General features: G+C 40.0%; 1 protein-coding gene across 1 annotated transcript in view; it reads right to left on the minus strand.

Annotated features, from left to right (window-relative positions):
* Positions 1 to 1,849: 1,849 nt before the first annotated feature.
* Positions 1,850 to 23,365, minus strand: part of LOC125447092 (RNA binding protein fox-1 homolog 1-like) — a 347,070-nt gene continuing 325,554 nt past the window's right edge. Inside the window, 4 exon segments of the mRNA XM_048521195.2 lie at positions 1,850 to 2,044; positions 11,245 to 11,317; positions 15,269 to 15,333; positions 19,928 to 19,970. Coding sequence (XP_048377152.2) covers positions 2,000 to 2,044; positions 11,245 to 11,317; positions 15,269 to 15,333; positions 19,928 to 19,970 — 226 coding nt within the window. The 3' untranslated portion in view covers positions 1,850 to 1,999.

Here is a 23,365-nt window from a genome sequence, read left to right on the forward strand (position 1 = left end):
CCTTCCTCTATAATAACATTTTACATGCGAAACTATACTAACAGGAGCACTACCAGGAGGTGCCATCAAGTGCCACACCAAGTTTCTATTTTAAATTCCTTCCTTTGTGATGAGATGTTTCTGTGAATGTTTCCCCATTACAATGACAACTAAAATATTTTATATACAAAAAAACATAATTGTCATACAGCGACAAACCACGCTTTGGCTTGCAAAACAACATCATAATTTAAGGGCGGCAGTGTGGTGTCTATGACTAGTGTCCCTTTTTCTTTAAACAGCTTACTAAGCCGGTGCAGTACACATCATCTTACTGGATACTGCATGATCAGAAGCTCTGGCAGCAACTGCACTTGTCCTAAACATGAAAGTGCACTTCTGTTTCAATCCACGTCTCCCAGTGCAGGATATAAACGGGGTTCGAAATCATAAACCAGTGCCACAGGAACACTGGTGCAGAACAGAAAGGTCTGGGCCAGTCCTGAGCCCGCACAATAAACTATTAGCTTCAGCATCAACAAATGATTATAACTCACATACCAGCTCAACTTGAACTTAAAAATCTGAAATGGCATCGTGAATGCCTCTAAAATGTTTGCCAAAACTAGTGTGAAATTCATCCTTTCTTACAAGGTAGAACTGGGTGACTGTCCTGAATCATTTGTTGGATACAATTTTTCAACTAAACAACCATACTCTCTCTCATTTCCATCGGTATACACCCTGCTTCCTTTTACACCTGATTGTATCAGGGCCAGGCCACCATTTTCCGTGCATCATCTCCATCGCTGATTTTGTTACCTGCTGAGGTAAGTGAAATGAAGGCAGCAAACAAAAGGAAACCCAAATCTGCACGAGTGGTTAGGGGCAATAAAATGGTTGGATTAAAATGTCACCAGTTTTCAAACTGCAAGTCTGCTGAATGCAAGGGTGTCAATCACAGCACATCCTAGGCTACATTAAAAAACATAGGGATACAAACAAATTGGATAATACATGTGCACTAATGCCAGCTCTGATGCAATTAAAACATGCAACAATTTTGGACTGTATCTCTTAATGGTGCTAACTGAAGCTTAAGTACAATAGCAAGTCCATTCGCACCGGGATGGTTACTACCTGCGTTTGGATGTGCTAGGTAAATCTAGTGGGATTCTAAAGAATTTAAATCAATAATTTTTAAAAGCAAATGTACTCAGAAAAAAAGTACATTATTGGGGTGGCCAGCTTCTGGAGCTTATCATTTAAAAGAAATAATGTAAGATAAAGATGCATTCACTGAGTTTGATTGTTTTTTTTGGGCTCTTGCTGTTGTTTAGTCAGATGCAAATAGACACCATTTAGCTGGCTGACCAAATCTGGAAATAGTGAACTGTTGGAAGCTGCTGTTCTCCTCCCTCCGAGAACAAAATGCAGCATAAACTGGTTCCATGAACATGCACGTGGGTCATTACCATCCCCTTCCCTCCCTTATTCTGCACTGACCCATCTTCAGTAGTGAAATTCCACATCAACCCAGAGTCTCGGAGTCTCAGTAACTACAATTCTTCGTTACTGCTGTTCTACACAATGCAGTACCTGGGACCAGCTTCTAATCGGCACCAAATTTCACTGTTGGCTTTCACTGACTTTTTTTTTGAGACTAATAGTTTAGTTTCTTCTGATTCTCTTTTGTCAGATGAAGCTGATTTCATAAAAGTCACTGCACACACAAAGAAATGCACTTTTATAGCACAGTTAAAAACTGTTTGAACAATCTTTGGAACAAAAAAAAATGAAGGCAGAAACAGAAGGAAAAAAAATACATGTTTAGAAGAACATAATGAGGTATAAAAAATTAGGTTTTTCTCTCTCTCTCTCTCTCTCTCGTGTAATGATTTCCTCGCTTTCTCGTGTATTTTTTTTCATGTTGAGTTGCTATAAAGTTCCACTACTTGTAATATTGCAACACCCAGGCCTTGGGAAGGGGCTGTTCCCATTGCAGGAGTTCACATCACTTTCAGTAGGGAGCGAAACGACTGTATCCACCTCGGTATAAACTAGCCTGAGAAAGAAAAAAAAACAATAAGCAAGCAAAGTAATGACTGTTCATTTCTTCTGATCCTATCATTGCAAAGCTGAGACAGATGTTTTAGAGAGGTATCAAGAGCAGAAATCCTCAAATTCTAACCTGCCCAGCCCATGGATAACAAGACCGATTTTAAGTTCTTTTTAAAGGAAAAATACTCAACTAATGGAGCACAAACCATAGAATGATTTTCTACAATGCTATCTAACTGGAGAAGTTACTGTATTAACGTAAGTTAGGAACTATCAAACTAAAAAATAAAGGTTAGAAGATAAAAGCCGCTGCTTCAGCTTCATTTTCACAAAAATTTAGCTGTATATGGTCATGGTATCCTGAGGGCTTAGGACCCAAATAAGTGAGACATATGAGTATTCCGTATAATCACTCCTTCTGCAATATATAAATATGTGACATCTAACATCTCCAAGGTAATGGAATTAAAGTAGTGAGAGTTGTGGCAGGAGCATGAAGTGAGATTTACACAGTTGACGTGGAGGCCTCCAAAAAGTGAAATTTAGATACTGAAGAACCAGCTCACGATGGCTTATTTCCATTTCACATTTTTAAGCATTGCACAAATTGATAAGCCATTCTTTCATTTACCACTTGCCTTCAAATAAACTGTAAATAAGTTTTGTGAATTTTAGCCAATATGTAATGTTTTAGCATCATTTTATTTTGACTTTAGGATGGACAGCAGAACGTGGTCAGGATGTCCAAAGTCACCACATGTATACTTTGTACAATGGCACAGTCCTTGTTCCACAGTGATTCAATCTGCTCTATAACACAGTCCTTGGCTATTAACATATAAATCTTCAGAAAAAGCCCAAAACAAAATATTTTGCTTACTACTTCATTTTGTCAAAAATGCATAGTGCAGTGACGGATTGCAGTGGTGGAGACTTAAGTAAGTTGAAAAGCTCAACAATAACGTGGAGCTGAACAGCAGCGAATCAACCTCAAGCGGACAGAACTCCAACTGTGTGCAGTTAATGCAGCTACAAACAGTTTCTAGCTGTTCAAACTCAATATCCTTTAATCAGTGCTCACTAATTAACATTTGAATAGCATTGCGCAAAAATGCAGCTGCAGAGCTAGCTGTGCCATGATTTAATTGTTAACAGTGCCATCCAACCATACTCTAGATATCCCAAATTTGACTCTCAATCAAAAACAGGCCTACATTTCTGCCTTTTAAACTCCATCTAAATGGTTTTGCTGATAAGTATATGTAAAGATGGACAGGACACTGATCAGGTTATGATCAACTTGCTGGTGGCCAGTATCTCCTTTTGAGCAACTCACATTAGTCCTGGTGTGGTCTAACAAGGGCTTTGCACAGCTGATATATGACTCCGGTCTATTTCATCGTACCCTAGATCACGACTTCCCAAAGTGGGGGTCGGGAATGTGGGGCCATCAGCTCTGATGTAGCAATGGTTACTACAGAGCTCTGACTGAGTTAGAAAAATTGTGCTTATGTTCTGATATCCATCTGTGCTCATAGGCGTTCTCCCCCACCTTCTCTCAGTTCTCACCCTTGCTGGAGTCAACAACATTCAAGCTACAGAAAGGGGTCACAGTAGGAAAAATGCTTTGAAGTGATGGGCAGAAGTAGTAACATAATAGGCCACTCATCCCATCGATTCTATATGGCTATTCGATAAGATCATGGCTGATTTGATAAGCCTCAACTCTCTTCCTGCCTTTTCCCACAACCCTTTATTCTCTTGCTGATTAAAAATATGTCTATTTCAACACTGAATATACTTAATGACCTAGCCTCAACAGCCCTCTGAAGAATTCTAAATACCCTGCATATAAAAGGGCAATATTTCACAAACAGAGATAGTAAGAACTGCAGATGCTGGAGAATCTGAGATAACAAGGTGTAGAGCTGGATGAACACAACAGGCCAAGCAGCACCAGAGGAGCAGGAAAGCTGACGTTTCAGGCCTAGACCCTCCTTCAGAAATGGGGGAGGGGAAGGGGATTCTGAAATAAATAGGGACGCTGATTGGCCTGCTGTGTTCATCCAGCTCTACACCTTGTCATCTCAATATTTCACAAACCTTTTTAGTATTATTTTACCTGTCCCTGATATTTTAATTATTTATTTATCTCAACCTCCCAAGCCTTGCACCATTGAGAACGTACACTAACTTTATCGCTTTCAGATCTAAAATAAATTACCGTTATATTTACCGACATTGAAATTCATTTGGCTCATTTAAGGAATTGTTAAGCTAGTTTCCATTATGGTGGATACGTGAACTATGATGAGTTATCTAAAAAGACATTTGGTTCAGTAATACCCTTTGGAGGATGAAATCTATCATATTTACCCAGTTAGCTTACATGCCACTCTAGATTTATAGCAACATGGTTACCTCAATACCTCTGAAGTGGTCTGTTGACTCAGTTCCAGAGCAAAAAGTGCTGTTCTTGCCTCACCCCAAAGCCATGAGAGAAAATCACCACTGACACTGTTCGTATCACTCAGTCAACTGAACGATATCAGGAATTCACTCACTTCAATCTTCACATCTGTTTCTTACATCAATTACTTCCAACTATAATTGAATATGAACTTCAAAAAGATGAAAACAATCATATTTCAAACTTCTGGATTTTACTGGATCTGACTTATTTTAGGAACTCTTCCAATTCTGCTCACTATTTGGTCCGAATATAGAATTTGGATAAATCTCACATTTTTTTCAGTCTAAAATGCAAATGCACTTGTAATTATTTACAAAAATTCACTGCACTCTGGGCTGGTTCCCGCAGATTAGAAAACAGCCAATGTGACACCACTGTTTAAAAAAGGAAGTAGACAAAAGGTAATTATAGGCCCGTTAGCTTAACTTCAGCAGTGGGGAAAATGCTTGAATCTATCATTAAGGAAGAAATAACAAGACATCTGGATGTATATTGTCCCATTGAGAACACCCGGCATGGGTTCATGAAGGGTAGGTCATGTTTAACTAATTTGGTGGAATTCTTTGAGGACATGGTGCTTGCATGGTGGACGTTGGGGAACCTGTGGATGCGGTGTATCTAGATTTCCAGAAGGTAATTGACAAGGTCCCACACTAAAGGCTGCTACCTAAGATAAAATTGCACAATATTACAGGTAATGTATTGGCATGGATAGAGGATTGGTTGACCAGTAGAAAGCAAACAATAGGGGTAATGGGTGTTTATCTGCCTGGCAGTCAGTGGCTAGTAATATGCCTCAGGGATCAGTGTTGGGACTGCAATTGTTTACAATTTACACACATAATTTGGAGTTGGGGACTAAGTGTGGTGTGTCAAAGTTTGCAGATGACACTAAGGTGAGTGGTAGAGCAAAGTGTGTAGAAGACACAAAGTCTACAGAGGGATATAGAGTCTAAGTGAGTGGACAAAGGTCTGGCAGATGGAGTACAATGTTGATAAGTGTGAGGTAATCCGTTTTGGTAGGAATAACAGCAAAATGGACTATGTTTTAAATGGTAAAATACTGCAGCACGCTGCTGTGCAGAGGGACTTGGGTGTCCTTGTGCATGAATTGCTAAAAGTAGGATTGCAGGTGCAGCAGATAATTTAAAAAGGCAAATGGAATTTTATCTGCAATTGGTAGAGGGATGGAGTTTAAAAACAGGGAGGCTATGCTGCAGCTGTATAGGGTCCTGGTGAGGCCACACCTGGGGTACAGTGTGCAGCTTTGGTTTCCTTACTTGAGAAGGATATACTAGTGCTGGAGGGGGTGCAGAGGAGATTCACTCGGTTGATCCCAGAGTTGTGAGGGCTGGATTAAGAGGAGAGACTGAGGAGACTGGGATTATACTCATTGGAATTCAGAAGAATGAGGGGAGATCTTATAGAAACACATAAGATTATGAAGGGAATAGATAAGGTGGAGGCAGGGAGGTTGTTTCCGCTAGCAGGTGAAACTAGGACCAGAGGGCATTGCCTCAAAATAAAGGGAAGCAGATGTAGGACTGAGGTCAGGAGGAACTTCTTCATCCAAAGGGTTGTGAATCTGTGGAATTCTCTGCCCAGTGAAGTGGGTGAAGCTACCTCACTGAATGTTTTTAAGGCAAGGCTAGATACATTTTTGAACAGTAAAGGATTTAAGGGTTATGGTGAGTAGGTGGGCAAGTGGAGCTGAGTCTCAAAAAGATCAGCCATGGCCTTATTAAATGGCGACGCAGGCTCCAGGGGCCGGATGGCCTACTCCTGCTCCTACTGCTTACATTCTTAAATCCAGAGTCTACTTCACCAAATTCTGCTTCAATTATGTTTTTTTAATGAAGTGACTCATTGAGCTTTAATTTTTAAAATAATTATTCTCAATTGTTTTATGTTTCTCTGATAGCCTAACGCACAAATGGATCTGGTATATATTCAAAGAGGAAATTTCAATAGCCAAAACAGCACCAATTAGTACAAAAACAACCAAGGAACTGCAGAAGCTGGAAATCAGAAACAAAAAACAAAGTGCCGAGAAACTCAGTAGGTCAAGAAGCATCTGTGGGAGGAAAATAAAATTAACATTTCAGGTCCAGTGACTCTTCTTCAGAACATCCAGAAAAGCTAATGGCAGTATTTCAGCCATTTGATTGAAGCTGAAGAGATAAAGAGATCGCTCCCAGAGAGTAAAGAGGAAGGGCAGCTGAAAGACGGCTTGACCTATGTGTAGTTGGATGACGGATGTCACAGAGCAGATGCGGAAGGGCGGCAGTGAGGGAAGAATGGTAGCGCAAGGCAGATTAGTGAGGCACCACGAGACGTGATGTCTTGCTAGGAGGAGCAATGAGCTGCAACATCAGTAATCAGTAAAAAAAATTTCAGATATTTCAATCTCTTAACAATTTCTTGAGGGGAACAGCTGAAGCCCATATAAATTACATTCATAGACAATATCTTGCTGTTGCTTTAGGTATCCCTTCAGAAGGTGAATCATACTCATCAGGCACAAATTAAAGTCATGCTGACTTTCTCTGAACTTCTGAAAGTTTTCAAAGTTTGGCTTAATCTAGAATAGTAGTAAATATCGAAAAAAATGTCAGGCTAAGTAAGTGGCCTCAACTCCTTAGTCTTGCCCCTAATTTTCTTGAGTAGCGGAGTGGTGTGTAATTTTCCAACGTAAAGGAGCCATTTGTTAGTTTACAGAGGTTTTATAGATTATAATTAGAGAATCTACAATGTTTTCACTGACTTCTGTTAAAATGCTGAATGAATGCCACCTGGCCCGGAGGCTTGGCCACGACACGATAACAGCCAATCCAAACTGTCTGTACACAGTTCAGTGTCAGTTGCTACGGCAGCAGTTTGTGGCTGGGGAAACTTCAAGTGCATCAGTTGGCCAGCAACTGTCTCCAGGTTTGTGGGCCCAAAACCCTCACTTCTATTCTTTAAGGTCTGAACTTCAGGTTTTACATTATTGAAAAAACGATGAGTAGAACTGTGAACAACTGTGAAAATAGCCTTGTGTGTGCCTTCAGCGAACACACCTGCTCATCTTCACTTTCACTGCTTCATTTAGAAAACCTGTTGCTAATCCTACCCACCCAGCCAGATCAGAGACACATTTTAGACAATTCCAAATATTTACATTCCAAAACACAACATGCATTTTTCTCAATTCTGCCTGCTGTTTTAATTCACTGATACTATGGCAGGTTTATGAGCCCTGAGTATCATGTAAACTGAGCACGTGAAATACAGGCGCTGTAAATGCTCACGGCAACAAGTTGCAACACCCTCACCAGCAAAGGCAGTTCTCTGTCTGGTTGGTGTGCAAGATTGGCAATAGGTTTGAAAACAGGTTAGAAGGTAATAGACAACTCCAAGCTTTGCTTTGCTGACATGAGGCGGCTGGTTAGGAACTAATAACATGTTGCGCCTGTAAGGTTTTAACAAACGACCTCATGCATTAGACCCAATGGAAAGGCACAATGATCCCATTCATCGCCGTGAACCAATGGTCAGTTCAGGAAGTGTGCATATTGGATGAGAACAGGATTTCCCTTCTGTGGTAATTTCTATGTTTAAAGAGCCTGACAACACTGACTATTAAAGGGAACAGGTGCCCGTGGAACCCAGCACCTTCATGACAAGAAGGGAAAGAAACCTTTATTTATTTGTATCAAAAAAGATATTCATGAGTAAAAACCAAAAGAACTGCAGATGCTGTAAATCAGGAACAAAAACAGCTCAGCAGGTCTGGCAGTGTCTGTGAAGGAAAAAACAGTTAACGTTTCCGGTCCAGTGACCCTTCCTCTTTTAACTCTTTTTTTTTCCTTCACAAATGCTGCCAGACCTGCTAAGATATCGATGAGCGTTTATTCACAGAAACACCAACTGTGCCCAGCAATTATTTGGGGCGAATACAGCAGTGATTGCCAAGGTTGAAGTTAAATCTGCAATGATTACTGTGGTAATGCAGTTTTAAGGGTGACCTGTATTTCCTGCCTGATCTAAGACAGGGGTCATTCTCTGAACAGGCTCTTGCCCTTTCGTTCTTGATGCTCTTGTCCCAGGTCAATCCATTCCGAAGGCCCCTCATTTTCACTTGGGGTCATGACAATAAAACCCACAGGACAGTCGAAGTACTGATAGTAATCTCACATCTCTCAGCCTGAGCGGTGATGTCTGAAGTGTAGAATGTGCGCATCACTAGCCTGTTGACTGTTATGTCAGCTTGTTCTCAAAATGAGAGATCTTAAATGAAGTTTAATAGAGGAATCAAAGAACTAACAGCAGGCCAATATAAAGTTTTCAGATCAGCCCTGTTTATTTATAGGGAGTGCAGAGAATCAGAAATAAACACTTCATTCTAGGCCATCTCATCAATCAGGAGCACAGAGATTCAACTGAACGCTGGAGTGCTCTATTAATAACCTACGAGAAACTAATCGATCACATTAACTGAACTTAGCGCCTGTTCGTATGTTTCAGAGATTTGTTGATCAGAAAAGCCCGAGTGGACATCAGCCACACATATGGTGAAATTAAAACATTTCTCAGCTTGGCTGACAACACTATCAAGGTGTATGTCTGCAGACAGATTCGATTGAGGAGGATGGATGGAGTTCTAGCAGCAGTCACATCAAATTTGAACAATTTCATATACCTACTGTTTATCAACTTCCTGCTTCCCAGACAATTCCACCAATAGCAGAAAAATGGCTGCTTTTATTAATCTAACAGCAACAATAATTTGCTCAGCCTAGTCAATATAAGCTTTTAAAAACTTTAATTTTACTTTGAGTTCTCTAAGTTTGCATATCTCTGTTATATATGATTCGTGAAAAATGACTAATTAGACAGCTGTGTCTCTAAGTCTCAAGATAGGTAGAGACTGTCTCAAAACATTCATCAACTTTGAAGGAACTGACTCCAGAATTCACCACCGCACCGACCCACATAGGTGACAAGATTCCAGACACTATTCTGGTCAGTTCGGAGATGGCTACTCTCAGCCAAAAGATGACAATTAAGCTGTCACAATTGGTTGAGTGTCACTGGCCTGGAAAAGAGGGAAGGGCAATCAGCAAGGTCTGTTGGCCCTACTTTCTAACTAGTATTCTCCATAGGAAAATGCATACTTTGGTAATCTTGAGGCTGGACCATGCTCTGGCATGGTGCTTCACACTCTCCTACCCAAGGCTCAACAACACTCAATGTCTGGGCCTACACAGGGAATAGCTATTTGGAAAAGAAATGCAGCAAGATAAATTACATTCCACCCAACTGGAGCACAGCATGCCGCAGTACCAAAGTGACATGCTACCAGCATCTCAAGTACTGCAACAGGTTACGTTTCACTACCACTTTACTGTACTAACTTAGCGATTATGGTACAAGCAATCCAATCAGAGGTTGACAGCTCAAACCTCATCGTGGAAAACTGTTAAACTGAGTTCACTAACTTGGCTGGATACAGGCAAGATATAAATTGCTGTAAAACCTCCAGACATCTCACTCATGCCCTTAAGGGAAGGATCTGCCTCAACGGAAGGCCTCATATTCCCTGCAAAAATCCCTCATTGAGGGAACCTAAGAGGGTTAAAACACTTAAACAATCACCTGCCCAGCCCAAGAAACAGAAGGTCAGTATGGCCCATGTGTGATTCCAGTCCTAAGCCACTACTGAAGAAATCTGAGCCTACAAGTACATATCCATACTCCCATAATCTGTTTCTCTTCTTCCTAGATTTCAATACTTTCGTAACATTGGTGCAACTTTCATGCTTCAGTCATTTAGAGTGTGCACAATTTTTTTTGCAGTTTAGTTTATTATGTCACAATTACATACTGTCAACTCAAATCCAACACAAATTACATTTGCTTCCTCATCTTCCAGTCTTGTGTCTGGTGAGTGAGTGTTTTCGTGACATCCACTCACTTACCTTCACTGTGAAATCTGAGTCCCAACTACATGCTCCACATATTTGCCACTAATTCAAGGAAGTTGACATTGAGAGGTGCAGGAGTTGCATCAAATTGCTTGCAAACTTCATCAAACTTCATCAAACTTGATCTGAGGTTATGACTTAGATTGTCTCCACTATATAACTATTGATTTGCATCACCATAATCTCCTCTTTATCCGCTCTTTTTCCGTCATCTGCTGAAAATGTCATTCTTGCCATCAAGATCTCCAGATCTAATACTCCAATGTCTTTCCAGTCATCTCTACAGACTAAATATTACCTCAAGCAATGCTTCACGTCATGCAGGCTACTGTGTTGTAAGATCTCCCACTGACCCACCATCTGTACACTCACTGAAAACTAATGGCAGATCAGTCGTTCAACATCTTGTCCTGATGTTTAAAACCTTACACATTCATTATCACAGACATTCTCCAACCCTATAGCCACCCAGATTTCTCGTTCTTCCAGTACTGGCCTCTCATTGTTCCCACTTCTTTTCCCACCTTTGTGGGTTTTGTTTTCAGAAATCCAGACTTCAATCTGTAATTTCCTCCCAATCTCTATTTTACTCTTGTTAAAACCTACCTGGCCTGAGCAAGCTTTAGATCATTGCTTGAGTTAAAATAATTTTCTTTGGCTTAAAACCCATTGTGGCACATTGTATTTCTGAGAGGAGCCTTAGAACTACATTAAAAAGGTATAACGTTGCTGCCATTGGAAGAAAAGGTCACAGAAGTTACTCACCACAGCGCTAACTCCGTAGGTGGGAGCAGGAGCGAGTGTGTGATAGGGGTCCGCAGTGTAAACACGCCCATAGCTGCAAACCAAAATGAAGAAATATCAAATCAGAACTGAAAAGAAATCAATGTGCCACTTTCACGGACAAGGAAAATTATTTGAGGCATAGTTATACTGATATCTGTTGTACAGCAGCAATCAGATTTTATCCACTCAATCCTAAAACCCCTATCATGCATACTACACAATGGATCTAATAAACAAATAGCCAGATAACATAGAATATAACAGTGCAATACAGGACATTCGAACCTCGATGTTGCGCCGACCTGTGAAACCAATCTGAAGCCCATCTAACCTACACTATTCCGATATCATCCATTTGCATATCCAAGCACGAAATCCCTCCACCTGACAAGAGACTGCAGGAATGCTAGTGTGGGCTCTTACAGTATGCAGGCTTCAAGAAATAACATGCCTCTTTAAATGGGTAATCTTTCATCATGTAACAAATGCTTATATGCCATTGAAAAGTTAGCCAGTACCAACTCACTTAGAAAGGCAAGTCCTTTACCCCTCAATTAATGGCTGCAACGAGCAGTGACCCGTTAAGCTATAAAATCGTCCGTGACAGACAAGTTTGAACAATGGTGGCTCATAAACGCAAGCAAGTTACTTGAAATAGTTTCACGATAGATCTTTTCAACAAAGACCCATGTGAAATGTTGCCAAGAAATCACAAATGAAATCAGAGAATCTCTCTTGACCAAATTGGAAGGTTTCTACCTTTGGGGAGTAATAGTAAAGAATGCAATGCATCATTCACCAGACAGTTTTTTTTAAAAAAACAAACATGGCTTTCCCAACACATGATAAAGTAGTTTGATTTCAGAGAGCATATGCAGGGAACAAAATACTTTTACAGTTAAATGATTTTCCAGCTTAGGAAGCAGAAGTAGTAAGTAAAAGGAACAAACTGGGGCAAGAAAATCCAAGGTAAAAATGTTGTTCACTTATATGGTTGCACCAAATCAGAGCAGGATATTTCACTATCAATGGCTTCAAACAGTTTTCCTCCCAGAAGGTGGTATAAATATGTAATGTGCTACCTGACGGGGTGGTGGAGGCAGGTGCGCCTCACACACTCTGGCAACATTTAAGAGGCATTTGGATGAGCATTTAAAATGCCAAGGCATGTTGTAGGCTACAGACCAAATGCAGATAATGGAATTAGCGTGGTGCAGCTTCTGTTGGTTGGCATGGACAAGGTGGGCTGAAGGGCCAGTTTCTGTGCAATATAAATCAATGACACGAGGTGTGTGCCAAAGACGAGGCACAGAAGAGTAACTTTTTGCCTGATTACATTTCTTGGTAGATTTTTCCACATTGAACATGCTAAGTGCAAGTAGTTGTTGAATTTGGACTAGCCAATTGATCAGGTCACAACTCGTGCTTTGAATGCATTTCTGGGCCCTCAATATAGGATTAAAATCACTGGAAAGATACAGCAAAGATTAACTAGAGCATCACAAATAAATGCTTTCAAAAATATTACAGCTTTTTTCACCTTAACAAAGATGAGTAAGGTCATATTTCATTGAGGTTTCAAAGTATGAAAGGTTTTTACAGAATAAATAATGAATAAATAATTTTCTCTGCTTAACACATCAATGATTTTCAACAGCACCTTCCAAACGCTCAACCACTACCATCTAGAAATATAAGGCCACATTACCACCTACAAGTTCCCCTCCAAGTCACTCACTGTCCTGACTTGGAAATGTATTGCCGTTCCCGGGTCAAAATCCTGGGACTGTCTACCTAACATCACTTCCCTACAGCACATGGACCACAGCAGTTAAGGCGGCAGCTAGCTCCCCAAGCCCTTCATAAGGACAATATGGATGGTTGTTGGTGCTGCCATTGATGCTATTTAAAAAAAAATCATCCACAGGATGAGGAGTTGCTGGCTAGGCCAGCATTTATTGTCCATCCCTAATTGCCCACAGTTAAGAATCAACCACACAGTTGTGGGTTTGGAGTCACATGTAGACCAGACTAGGTAAAGATGGCAGTGTCCTTCCCTAAAGAACACCGGTGAACCAGATGTGTTTTTCTGACAATCCACAATGAATTCATGGTCATCATTAGACTCTTAATTGCAGATTTCTTTTATTATTGAATTCAAATTCCACTAATTGGCAGGATTTGAACCCAAGTCCCAAGAATATTACCTGGGTCTCTGGATTAACAGTCCAGTAATAATACCACGAGGCCATCACCTCCCTCCCCACTTATATCTGGTGAAAGTTTAGTGTATCAGGAGGATCTTGACAACAGGGCATGTTAGAAGGATTCTTACACCTTTTTTGTAGGTCTTTTTGTGTTGTGATTCGTCTGATGCAAACATACTAATTAGGAGCAAAAGGTGGCCATTTGGGCCCCGGAGCCTTCAGTAAAATCATCGCTGATTTGTTTGTTTCAAATTCCATATACCTATTTAAACTGAACCTTTGATTCAGTTGTTTTATTCTAGGAAATGCATGCTGAAGGATTTGACTGAGACCAAACTATTATACACAAACATATAGGCCATAAGGAGATGAAGACCTTTCTTTTAAAAAACAGAATTCTGTAATAAGGTTAGAAAAGGACCCTTGAGATTAACCGGCTCTGAAGTTATTCACATTTTACAGCATGTTACAACTGGAATGGTGTTGCTTTACTGGGAACCAATAACGACAGCCTGTATTTGAGGTTAGTAGCTACCTTCACCTCCAAGTTCCTCTCCAAGTCACTCACCATCCTGACTTGGAAATATATCGCCGTTCCTTCATTGTTGCTGGGTCAAAATCCTGGAATTGCCTCCCTAATAGCACTGTGCGTCAATCCACAGCAGGAGAGCTGCAGCGGTTCAAAAAGGCAGCTCACCCCCACCTTCTCAAGGGAAACTAGGGATGGGCAAGAAATGCTAGCCAGCCTGCGACGTCCATATCCCACAAATGAATTAAAAAAAAACCTCAAGGTTAAATATGAACCAAGATTGTGAACAGCTCACTCAACCTCATATTGTTGCCAGGGGATGGGATGTAGTTGATTCTGGGAATGGAGTTTGGAGCTCACAAGTAATGGCTTCAATCTCATCAATACTTAATTGAAGGAAATTCCCCTTTGTTTAATACTAGATGTTGGATAAGCAGCAACAGTAGAGAAATTGAGAACGGGAGTGAAGTAAACCTCAGCCATGTAAAAATGAAAGCTGCAATTTCATACAACGTCATCAAGGGAGGAGCAAGGGGAATACAGGTAACAGCATTAAACACATATTTAAAGCTAAAGATGACTCCTGCCTTGCTGGCAAGTGGTTGAGGTTTTCGGACCTGTCCCAAGATTGCATTTCTGCAAAGGTGCAACATTTTATCACTGGCCTTTATAACGCTCCGACTACTCTTCAACTTGTCCATTACAGGTCACTTGGGACTAATATGTGAATATCTTGTACATGAATAATGGCTACTTGAGGAAGGCAATGAAATGACTGTTGCATGTGAAAACAAATCACCTTGAGCAGTCAGTATCTTCAGCAAGACTAAGTATAGGAGAAAGCTGTCAGAAATTGCAAAGAGACATAATATCTAGAATGCGTTTTCATTCTTCCTGATTTTTCTTGTCTGTCTCTCAATTGACAATCGTTTCATTCTAATCTGTGTGTGGAGGATGAAAACTGACACCCTCTCTAGGATAATATGCAATGCTGGTGATTCACTCACTAATGGATAATCCATGCAAAGCACTCTCAGTGAGGCAACTTTCGATAAACCAGTCTCCAAAATGATGCATTTTGTTAATGATTCCTGTGCAGAGAACTTCTACTGGCAAATGCAGTAAACAAATGCAGGCTATAGCAGCATGGTGATCTCACATGACAAAGAGGACTCACTATAACAACAAAGAGACATCGTTCCTGCTGCAACGAACACCTCAGAAGCAGGCATGAGAACAGTGAGAAATGGATATACTTGGTTCTTACCTGTCACTGTATGCAGTGGCTGTAGCAGTTGCTGGCTGTGCATACCTGTAGGCTGCATACCCACCCTATATATAAAACAAAACATGATGTCTAAGAATATGGCTAAATGGTCACATGCACACCAAATTAATGGCAAAAACTGCATTTGTTTCATTTATTACGAATTTTAAAGCAAACATTGATGCATTTATGTTTATTGTTAACACTGCAGATTTTAAACTTTTTTGATTTTCAGGATAGTAGAAAAATTCTTGAATGTCAACATTTAGAGGTTACCAACTACTTTCAAAGCATTAGGTTTGATAATTTAGACAGATTGTCAAGTGCAATATTCTAACACTGCAGGGAGCCCACTAAGTAACTGCCGTACAAGTAACCCTACATATCCTCTAAAAGTGCCATTCCCGTTTCACTCGGTGCTCTGGCTGAAATAAGGTTTTACTTTTGCCAACTCATCATGCGCAGGTAGTTCGGGGCTGTGCTGGTGCTGCATGCTTCTCAACATGGTGAGACTAACAAAGTGGCGGCTGGTATTCTTACCGTTTGCCACTGGCTGTTGACCTTTTCCCCTTCTCAGTGGAGTACAGTTAAAGTTATCCTTCCACCTTCAGGTGAAGAAACTCATACTAGCTAAGTCCCCAAGTAAAAAAATGGAATGAAGGTGAGAAGAAAAGATTGAGTGCTTTCTGAGATGGAAAAAAATTAAAGGATAAAGCAAGAGGATAGACGAGTTTTAAATATTCAATTCTATCGATACCAATTGGCCCCACAAATCAAATTCCTCCACATGCGCTGATGTCCAAGAATCACTAGTCACTCGATTAGAGAAAAAGTAGAATTGTGAGAGAGAGGAATCTGACAGCCTTCACATATGAATTACAAGAAATCAGGGTGGAGGTCCAGCAAGTAAACAGGAAGAAAAATGGAATGTTGGCCTTCTTTGCAAAGCAGATGGAGCATACAGGTAGGGAAGCCTTGCCACAGCTGTATACAGCTTTAGTAAGACAGCAGACAGTTTTAGTCTCCTTATTTAAGGAGGGAGTGAAGTACCGCTATTGCAAGCATGAGAAGGGTCATTATGTTGATGCTTGAGATGAGACAAACTGGAAGGATGAGGAAAATATAAGGAAAATTTGAACATGTTGTGCACATACTGGATTTTAGAAGGACAACAGGAGACCATACCAAAACAGATAACAGTAGGTTCTGAGACAATGTCTTCCCTCGTGGGGAATCTAGAACTAGGAGACACAGTTTCAGGTTAAATGGTCTCTTGTTTAAGATAGAGAAGAAGGGGAATTCTTTTCTCAGAATGTTGGCTTTTGGAGAGGAGTGGAAGTTGAGTCATTGAATACATTCAAGCCTGTGTCAGACAGTTTTTGACAGACAAGGGAGTTCAGGATTATGGGTAAAGCGGAGTTGAGGTCATGACCATGATGAACAGCAGATGTGGTTGAACAGTCTACTCCTGCTCCTCCTTCTTATACACATTACTTACGTACCTGATATCAACCAACACAATTATATAATAGTGAACTAGTGCATTCCCAACTGACCAGTAGGGCTGAGGAGAAAATGGAATATAGTGAGCAAGAAACCTCTGACAGATGTGCAAAACTACAACCGTTTGAACACTGCTCATGACTTTATTTAATATCATTGCAAAATAGCTGTAATGAGTAGTTCACTCTGCAGCTCAAGATTACATTTAAAACAAATGCAGTTTTAGACAATATATACAAGATGCAATTACAAAATGAATCTTTATTTTCTAAACAATCAAGCTGTGGTATCCGTCAATCAGGAGAAATCGGAGCATGCGAATGTCCGAATCTACAGCACTAGCAATCACCAACCAAATGATCCACAGACTAATTCTGGGCGTCCCAGCATTCTCCAGAGACAGCCCTCAGCCCTATACGCTATGGCAAGCCGAGTGAAGGAAACAGCCTGGATTACTAGAGCGTGCAGCCACGATTCTCAGTATTATATAGGTATAAAATGTATATATAAAAAAGTAATAAACATTCACGATCACCATTCACTCATTGCAGCCTCTTCCGCATACCTACGAGGTTAACGTTCACGTCAAGCAAACCACATTAAACGTTCTTGCTGCAGTTAGAGGTGGGAGCTGAATACTAACCAAACTCTATAGCATATTTATGTAAGATGTGTGGGGAAAAAAGGTTGCTTAAAGTAGCAGCTGCTTGCTTGGAACGATTTTTTAAACACAAGTGTCATTACTGAAATGTAAAATGGAAAAAAAAAGCTAACCTTCAATGCAACAGCTGTATCAAACATTAATCCTTTCACTTCTAGAATTCCATTCTATATAAGGTCCTAATTTATTTTGAATCCTACGAATGGTAGATCTCACTGTAAAGTATATTTCGCAGGAGATTTTAACCACAGTGAATGTTTGGAACAGAAGAAGGGGAAGAATGTGTGGCAGCCTCACTTGTATTTATTAAGCAATTTTTAGTCTTTCAGCTGGAGTTTCCTTGCTAGACAAGGGGAACATAAGTTTAGGAGCAATGCCTCAAAGGTTCTCTGGGTAAATTCACTGCCGAGTGCATACTAAATGACACAAATCATAACAGAGTTTTATTTTCAGTTTGCTGTATTGGGGCATCGAGTGGATGGTGATTGGGAAATTATCAATGGTTTGGAATGCCCTTGGACTGGAGTGGGAAAATTAACAGAGGTTACGAATTTGCAGTGATCCTGTTGGACAGGTGCATGAGAGTTGGCAGGACCTGGCTCAGATGGAGTACCCTCCAAAGCTGAATAGCCTCTTGATACTACTTAGATTCACAGAGATTCATTTAGGTTAGTGATTGGTAGATTTGCCTATACCATACCTATCAACAATTAACACCTGCCCAGAGGGCAGAAAATGGGTGAAAAAAACCCCTTTGCAAATACCAAAAGGTGGTACTGCTGATGACTGTGCAATATCAGTAGGATGGATTGTACAATTCACCCAGTTCCAGTTAATTGCAGTAGAATTAAGGTTTGTTTTTATTACATTGAGATTAGTAGAATAGGTAACAGTTTAGACCTGCTTCTAACATTACAAGGGGCATTGTCGAACATCAATAGTTTTTAAACTGATCAGATTCTGGAATTTTAAATCACTGCGAAATCTGATCTCCAAAACAATCATCGCTATAAGAACAAAAAATTCAATATTCCCTATGCATGAAAAGTGATCAGACAGCAATAACTCTACCTGACGTGCATTTTAATATTTATTGTATATTAACAAGAAATCTCTAACCTGGAGCTAGCCAGTGAATTAAAACACATCATCATGTGCCTGGTACGTGAATTAATGGGAAAGATGATGCATTTATGTCCTGATGCACTGGAGTGAATGAAAGTGACTTGCTTCATTGGAATTCAATGCTTAGATTGCATTAGGTTTTAGCTACACTCTCCTGCATGATTAATGTACTGTATGTCGGTTTCACATTTCCCACTGATATTACTTCTACCGTACAAAGGGAGAGTTTTTACTCCCCTCATTTGTCTCTCTTATTACAGACATACGTACTTAAAGATTTCCACTGTAAACAAGGCTATTGTAATTCTGTTTCCATGACTGTTCATGACTTGGATATTTCAGGCTTCCATCAGCACACAGAAACAGGTACTGGTTTGAAAACCATTCCTGCCTGCCACTAGGATTTTATTGTTGGGAAAAAGATAAATGATTTAAGGGAGAATCACCCTAGTCCTCAGACAGTCTTCTGTCAGGGTGGCAGTTAGGGGAGGAATGGCTTAGTGGTATTACTGGACTGTTAAACCAGAGACCCAGGTAATGATCTGGGGACCTGGATTTCAATCCCGCCATGGCAAAAGGTGGAATTCGAATTAAATAAAAATCTGGAATTAACAGCCTGACTATGAATCTATCATTGATTAGCGGCAAAACCTATCCACTTCTCTCGCGTAACTTCAGTGAAACTGCCGTCCTTACCTAGTAAAGCCTACGTGTGACTCCACTACAATGTGGGTGAATCTTAACTGCTCTCTGAGCAATTAGGGCTGGGAAATAAATGCTGGCCTGGCCAGTGATTCTCTCATCCTGTGAATGAAGAATCAGAAAAAAGCCCCCAGTTGGCTCTGCAGAAGTTTGGAAGAAAATGTCACATTTCCATTGCCCTCTCCTACGTGAAGTGGGGTATGGGAGTACTATTTCTAAAAACAATGGGAGACTTTACAAAGAACTTGTACTCATAGTAAATAAAGTGATCCTTAAGACTTTCAGCGAACACCATCCTTTCAATTTGAATTTCCAACTCCACTCCACCCAAAGAGATGCTCCCTGGATGAATCATTGGTATTCCACCCTTTAATCAGACCAACATGATGAGACACACTTATGGTTTTTGAACAATTCAAAGTGAAACACATTGAGTTGGTAATAAGCATTAACCCATAAAAGGTAAACCTACCAATTATATTCATGAGGAGGGGACTCTCCTTTCAAGTTTGTGTTAGCTCATGGTGATATTACTGCATTCTTCATGAATGCTTTTATCTTCATTTGGTGCCTGCTCCCATCCCTAACTGCAGTCTTTGCTGTTAGTAGGATTTGTCACTGCAATCCACAATCTGTGCGATTGGTCTCTTCACACATTTCTATCATACCTGCGGTAACTTACTGCTATACACTGGTTCCTGATACACTATTCTATAATAAAACACAGGGAAGAACATTGGCGACGAGGCTGGAAAAGAAACAACTGAATAGAGAGAGAGACAGAGAGAAAGAACGAGAGACCCTCCTTGGATCAAGCCATTCTATTATTGGAGGATGCTTTATGCTGATGAACCTTTCAACACCAGATTCATAAAGCAAAGGACAGTCACAGGCCGTTCAACTGCACACTCTTGAAATGATTAAACACTTGTTAAAATTTACTCTGAGCACCTGTCACAACATTTCTTTTGTCAACCATCTCCAATTTCCACTTAGAGATCAAAGGTGATGGATTTGATTTCAAAGTCAAATGTTTGCACCATACACCAGCATTCCTCAGTAATATTTTGGCTCAATTTAAAATAAAAATTTAAGGGATACAAGATTTAGTGAACAATACTGGTAGCCTCAGCAACTGACTGAGCAAGGTATATCTTACAGGACAGTTGCAGTACATGAACGAGTGCAACAAAAGTCGACTTTATTTGATATGTTCTTTTTAGTATCATTGCATTTAAATGATAGCCCAAAACAAACTGCTTCCAATGTGTAATGCTTGAAAGGTTCAAGCATTAAAAGTTGGAACATTATACGCTATAAATAGAAACAACGGAAAATAATTTTTCTGTTCACTAAACTTAAAACAGAATACAACCACTGAGGGGGCCTGCTGTTTCAAATTTAAATAAGTGGATGGGTGAAACCAGTTAACGAGGAATGAGCACCTACCAGATGCTGGAGAGAAAACACAGCTAGAGAAAACGTTAGCATTCTGGTTTAAAGAATGGCTTCATCAGCAGAAGGGTAGCAATATAAAATAATATTTATACTTACATAGAGATCGGCACCATAAAATCCATCCTGGTAAACCACACTGCAGAGATGCACACAGAAACACTCTGATTACTGCAATTCCAACATGCAGGGGCTAACAAAGGCAAGGTTTGTCACAAGAACTCTGTCATCTAAAATTTCTACCAGAAATCTTTAATCATTTGAAAGCAGGTGTTTTAATTACAAAATATTCTTCCTAGACTTCATTTCTTACCAAATCTATTGACTATTAAACCAATCATTGCACCGCTGAGGCAAATGCCATTTCTATTTTCCAAAACATCTGCCATTTTCCAAATATCTCTGGGTTCTGGAGAAGTACCAAAGGTTTAGAACCTATCCACAAAACATCCCTACTCAAAAAGGGAGGGAGGGAGGGAAAATGTGGGTAAATAGAGAGGCTGATTAGCGTAATGTCTATTGTCAGGAAAGAAATGGAATCAATTAAGGAAGAAATAGCAGAACATATGAAGAATCATAATTCAAGGCAGCATGGCTGCATGAAAGGGAAATTGTATCTAACTAATTTGTTAGATCTCTTTGAGGAAGTCTCAACCAGAGTGGGCAGAGGGAACCTGGTAAGTTGTATTTGGACTTCCAAAAGACATTTGACAAGTTGTCTTATGAAAGGTTAAGTCATAAGAGCCCACTGTTAGTACATTGGCATTGAGAGAGAACTGGTTAACGGCAGGAAACCTGAGTGAAGGCAAGCAGTTCTTTATGAGTTGGTGACCTGGGACAGCAAATGTTTACAATAATAATACATTCATGATTTGGACGAAGGAAGCTAATGTACTGTAGCCAAGTTTGAAGAAAAACCAGGAATAGGTGTAAAGGCAGGTTGCAAGAGGGATGTAATTAGTTTACAGAGAACTATTGATAAGTTGTGAGTGGGTAAAAGTTGGCAAATGGAATATAACGTAAAAAATGTGAAAAGTTGTTCATTTCGGAAGGGAGAACAAAAGAACAGGCTTTGTTTAAATGGAAAGAAACTACAGAATGCGAAAGGCACTTGAGGGTATGTGCACGAAATACATAGGTACAACAGGTAACCAAGAAGGCTAATGCATTGTTTGCCTTTACTTCAAGGATTGGAAGTCTTACTGCAACTTGTAAAGGTTCTGGTGAGATCAAATGGAGTAATGTGAGCAGTTTTAGTTGCTTTAATTAAGGAAAGATATTATTTCAAATGGGGGGCAGTTCTGAACCTCAGAAGGTTCACTAGGAATGATCCGGTTTGGAGGGATCATCTTATGTAGAATGATTAAACAGGTTGGGGCACTACACACTGGAATTTAGAAGAAGAACGAGAAGTGATTTCATTGAAATATGTAGAATTCTTACAGTACTTAACAGGGTAAATGCTGAGGGAATGTCTCCCCTCATGGGACAGTCTAGGACCAGAAGACATAGCCTCAGAATAGAAGGGTGTCGATTTAAAACCTATACGATGAGGAATTTCTTCTCTTAGAGGGTTGAGTGTCTTTGGACTCCTTGCCACAGAAAACGTGAGACCAGAGTCCTTGGGTATATTTAAGGCTAAGATAGATGAATTCTTGATCAATTGGGGAAATCAATGGTTACGGTGAAAATGGAGGAAAATTCTTGTGAGGAGTGCTGGAAATACTCAGATCAGGCAGCATTTCTCACACAGAAAGAGTCAAGACTTTTCTCTTCTTGAAAAGAAATGCAGCCAAATAGGACTAGTTAAGTTGGGGATACCTGGTCAGTGTGGATGCGTCAAACTGAAGGGTCTGTTTCTGTGCTGGATGATTCCCTCAGTAAGTGTACACTTCACTCAGGCATTTAATTCTATGCACCATTTTTACGATAATGGTGGGCTGACAGTTCAAAAAGGATTCAAGGGTTTGCAATGAGGAGTGCAATTGACCAAGGATAATACACTCACTGCTATGCTACAACAGAACTTCATGATCAGCTGTTTACTATCTGTACAGCAAAGCCAAAATTTTAGAATGGGATGCCAGTGTCACAAGTTATTATTTTTAAATCCAAATTGAACCAAGTGTTCCCAAAATTATTGCATGTAAAGAATTACTTATTTTGATGCACATTATACATTATAGAAAAATTAGCACTTGAAGAATTACAGAGCCTCTCACTTCAATCTCCATTTTGTACCTTTTACCAGCCTACAATTTCTATAAGCTTAGAGTGCCCATGTTTTATTTTCTTTGAGACAAACCTTCCTTCTTAGCCATCAGTGACAATGTTAGCTAACAAAAATGATCCACATGCTTTTGAGCAAGAACTGGCTTAAAGAATAGTTTTATATTCAAACATGCTTGTGCTAAAGGCTCCTAAAGGACAGCTGAAAGTAGATAATAAATAGAAAATTTTTTAAAAAGTCTGCAGTATACTAAGGATATTTGCTGCCAATGAATATAACATTTCATATTTTCATTTCTCTACCTGCCTACCTTTCCATGTGTTCACCTGACAGAAATGATCACTTTAAGAAGGGGGCAGTGTACTGTACTCCTAGGAGGGGAGTGCTCACTCCATTTGGCTTCAGCCTGGAGAACCATGCA

This window comes from Stegostoma tigrinum, chromosome 38 (assembly GCF_030684315.1).
Source record: "Stegostoma tigrinum isolate sSteTig4 chromosome 38, sSteTig4.hap1, whole genome shotgun sequence".
NCBI classification, from domain to species: Eukaryota; Metazoa; Chordata; class Chondrichthyes; order Orectolobiformes; family Stegostomatidae; genus Stegostoma; species Stegostoma tigrinum.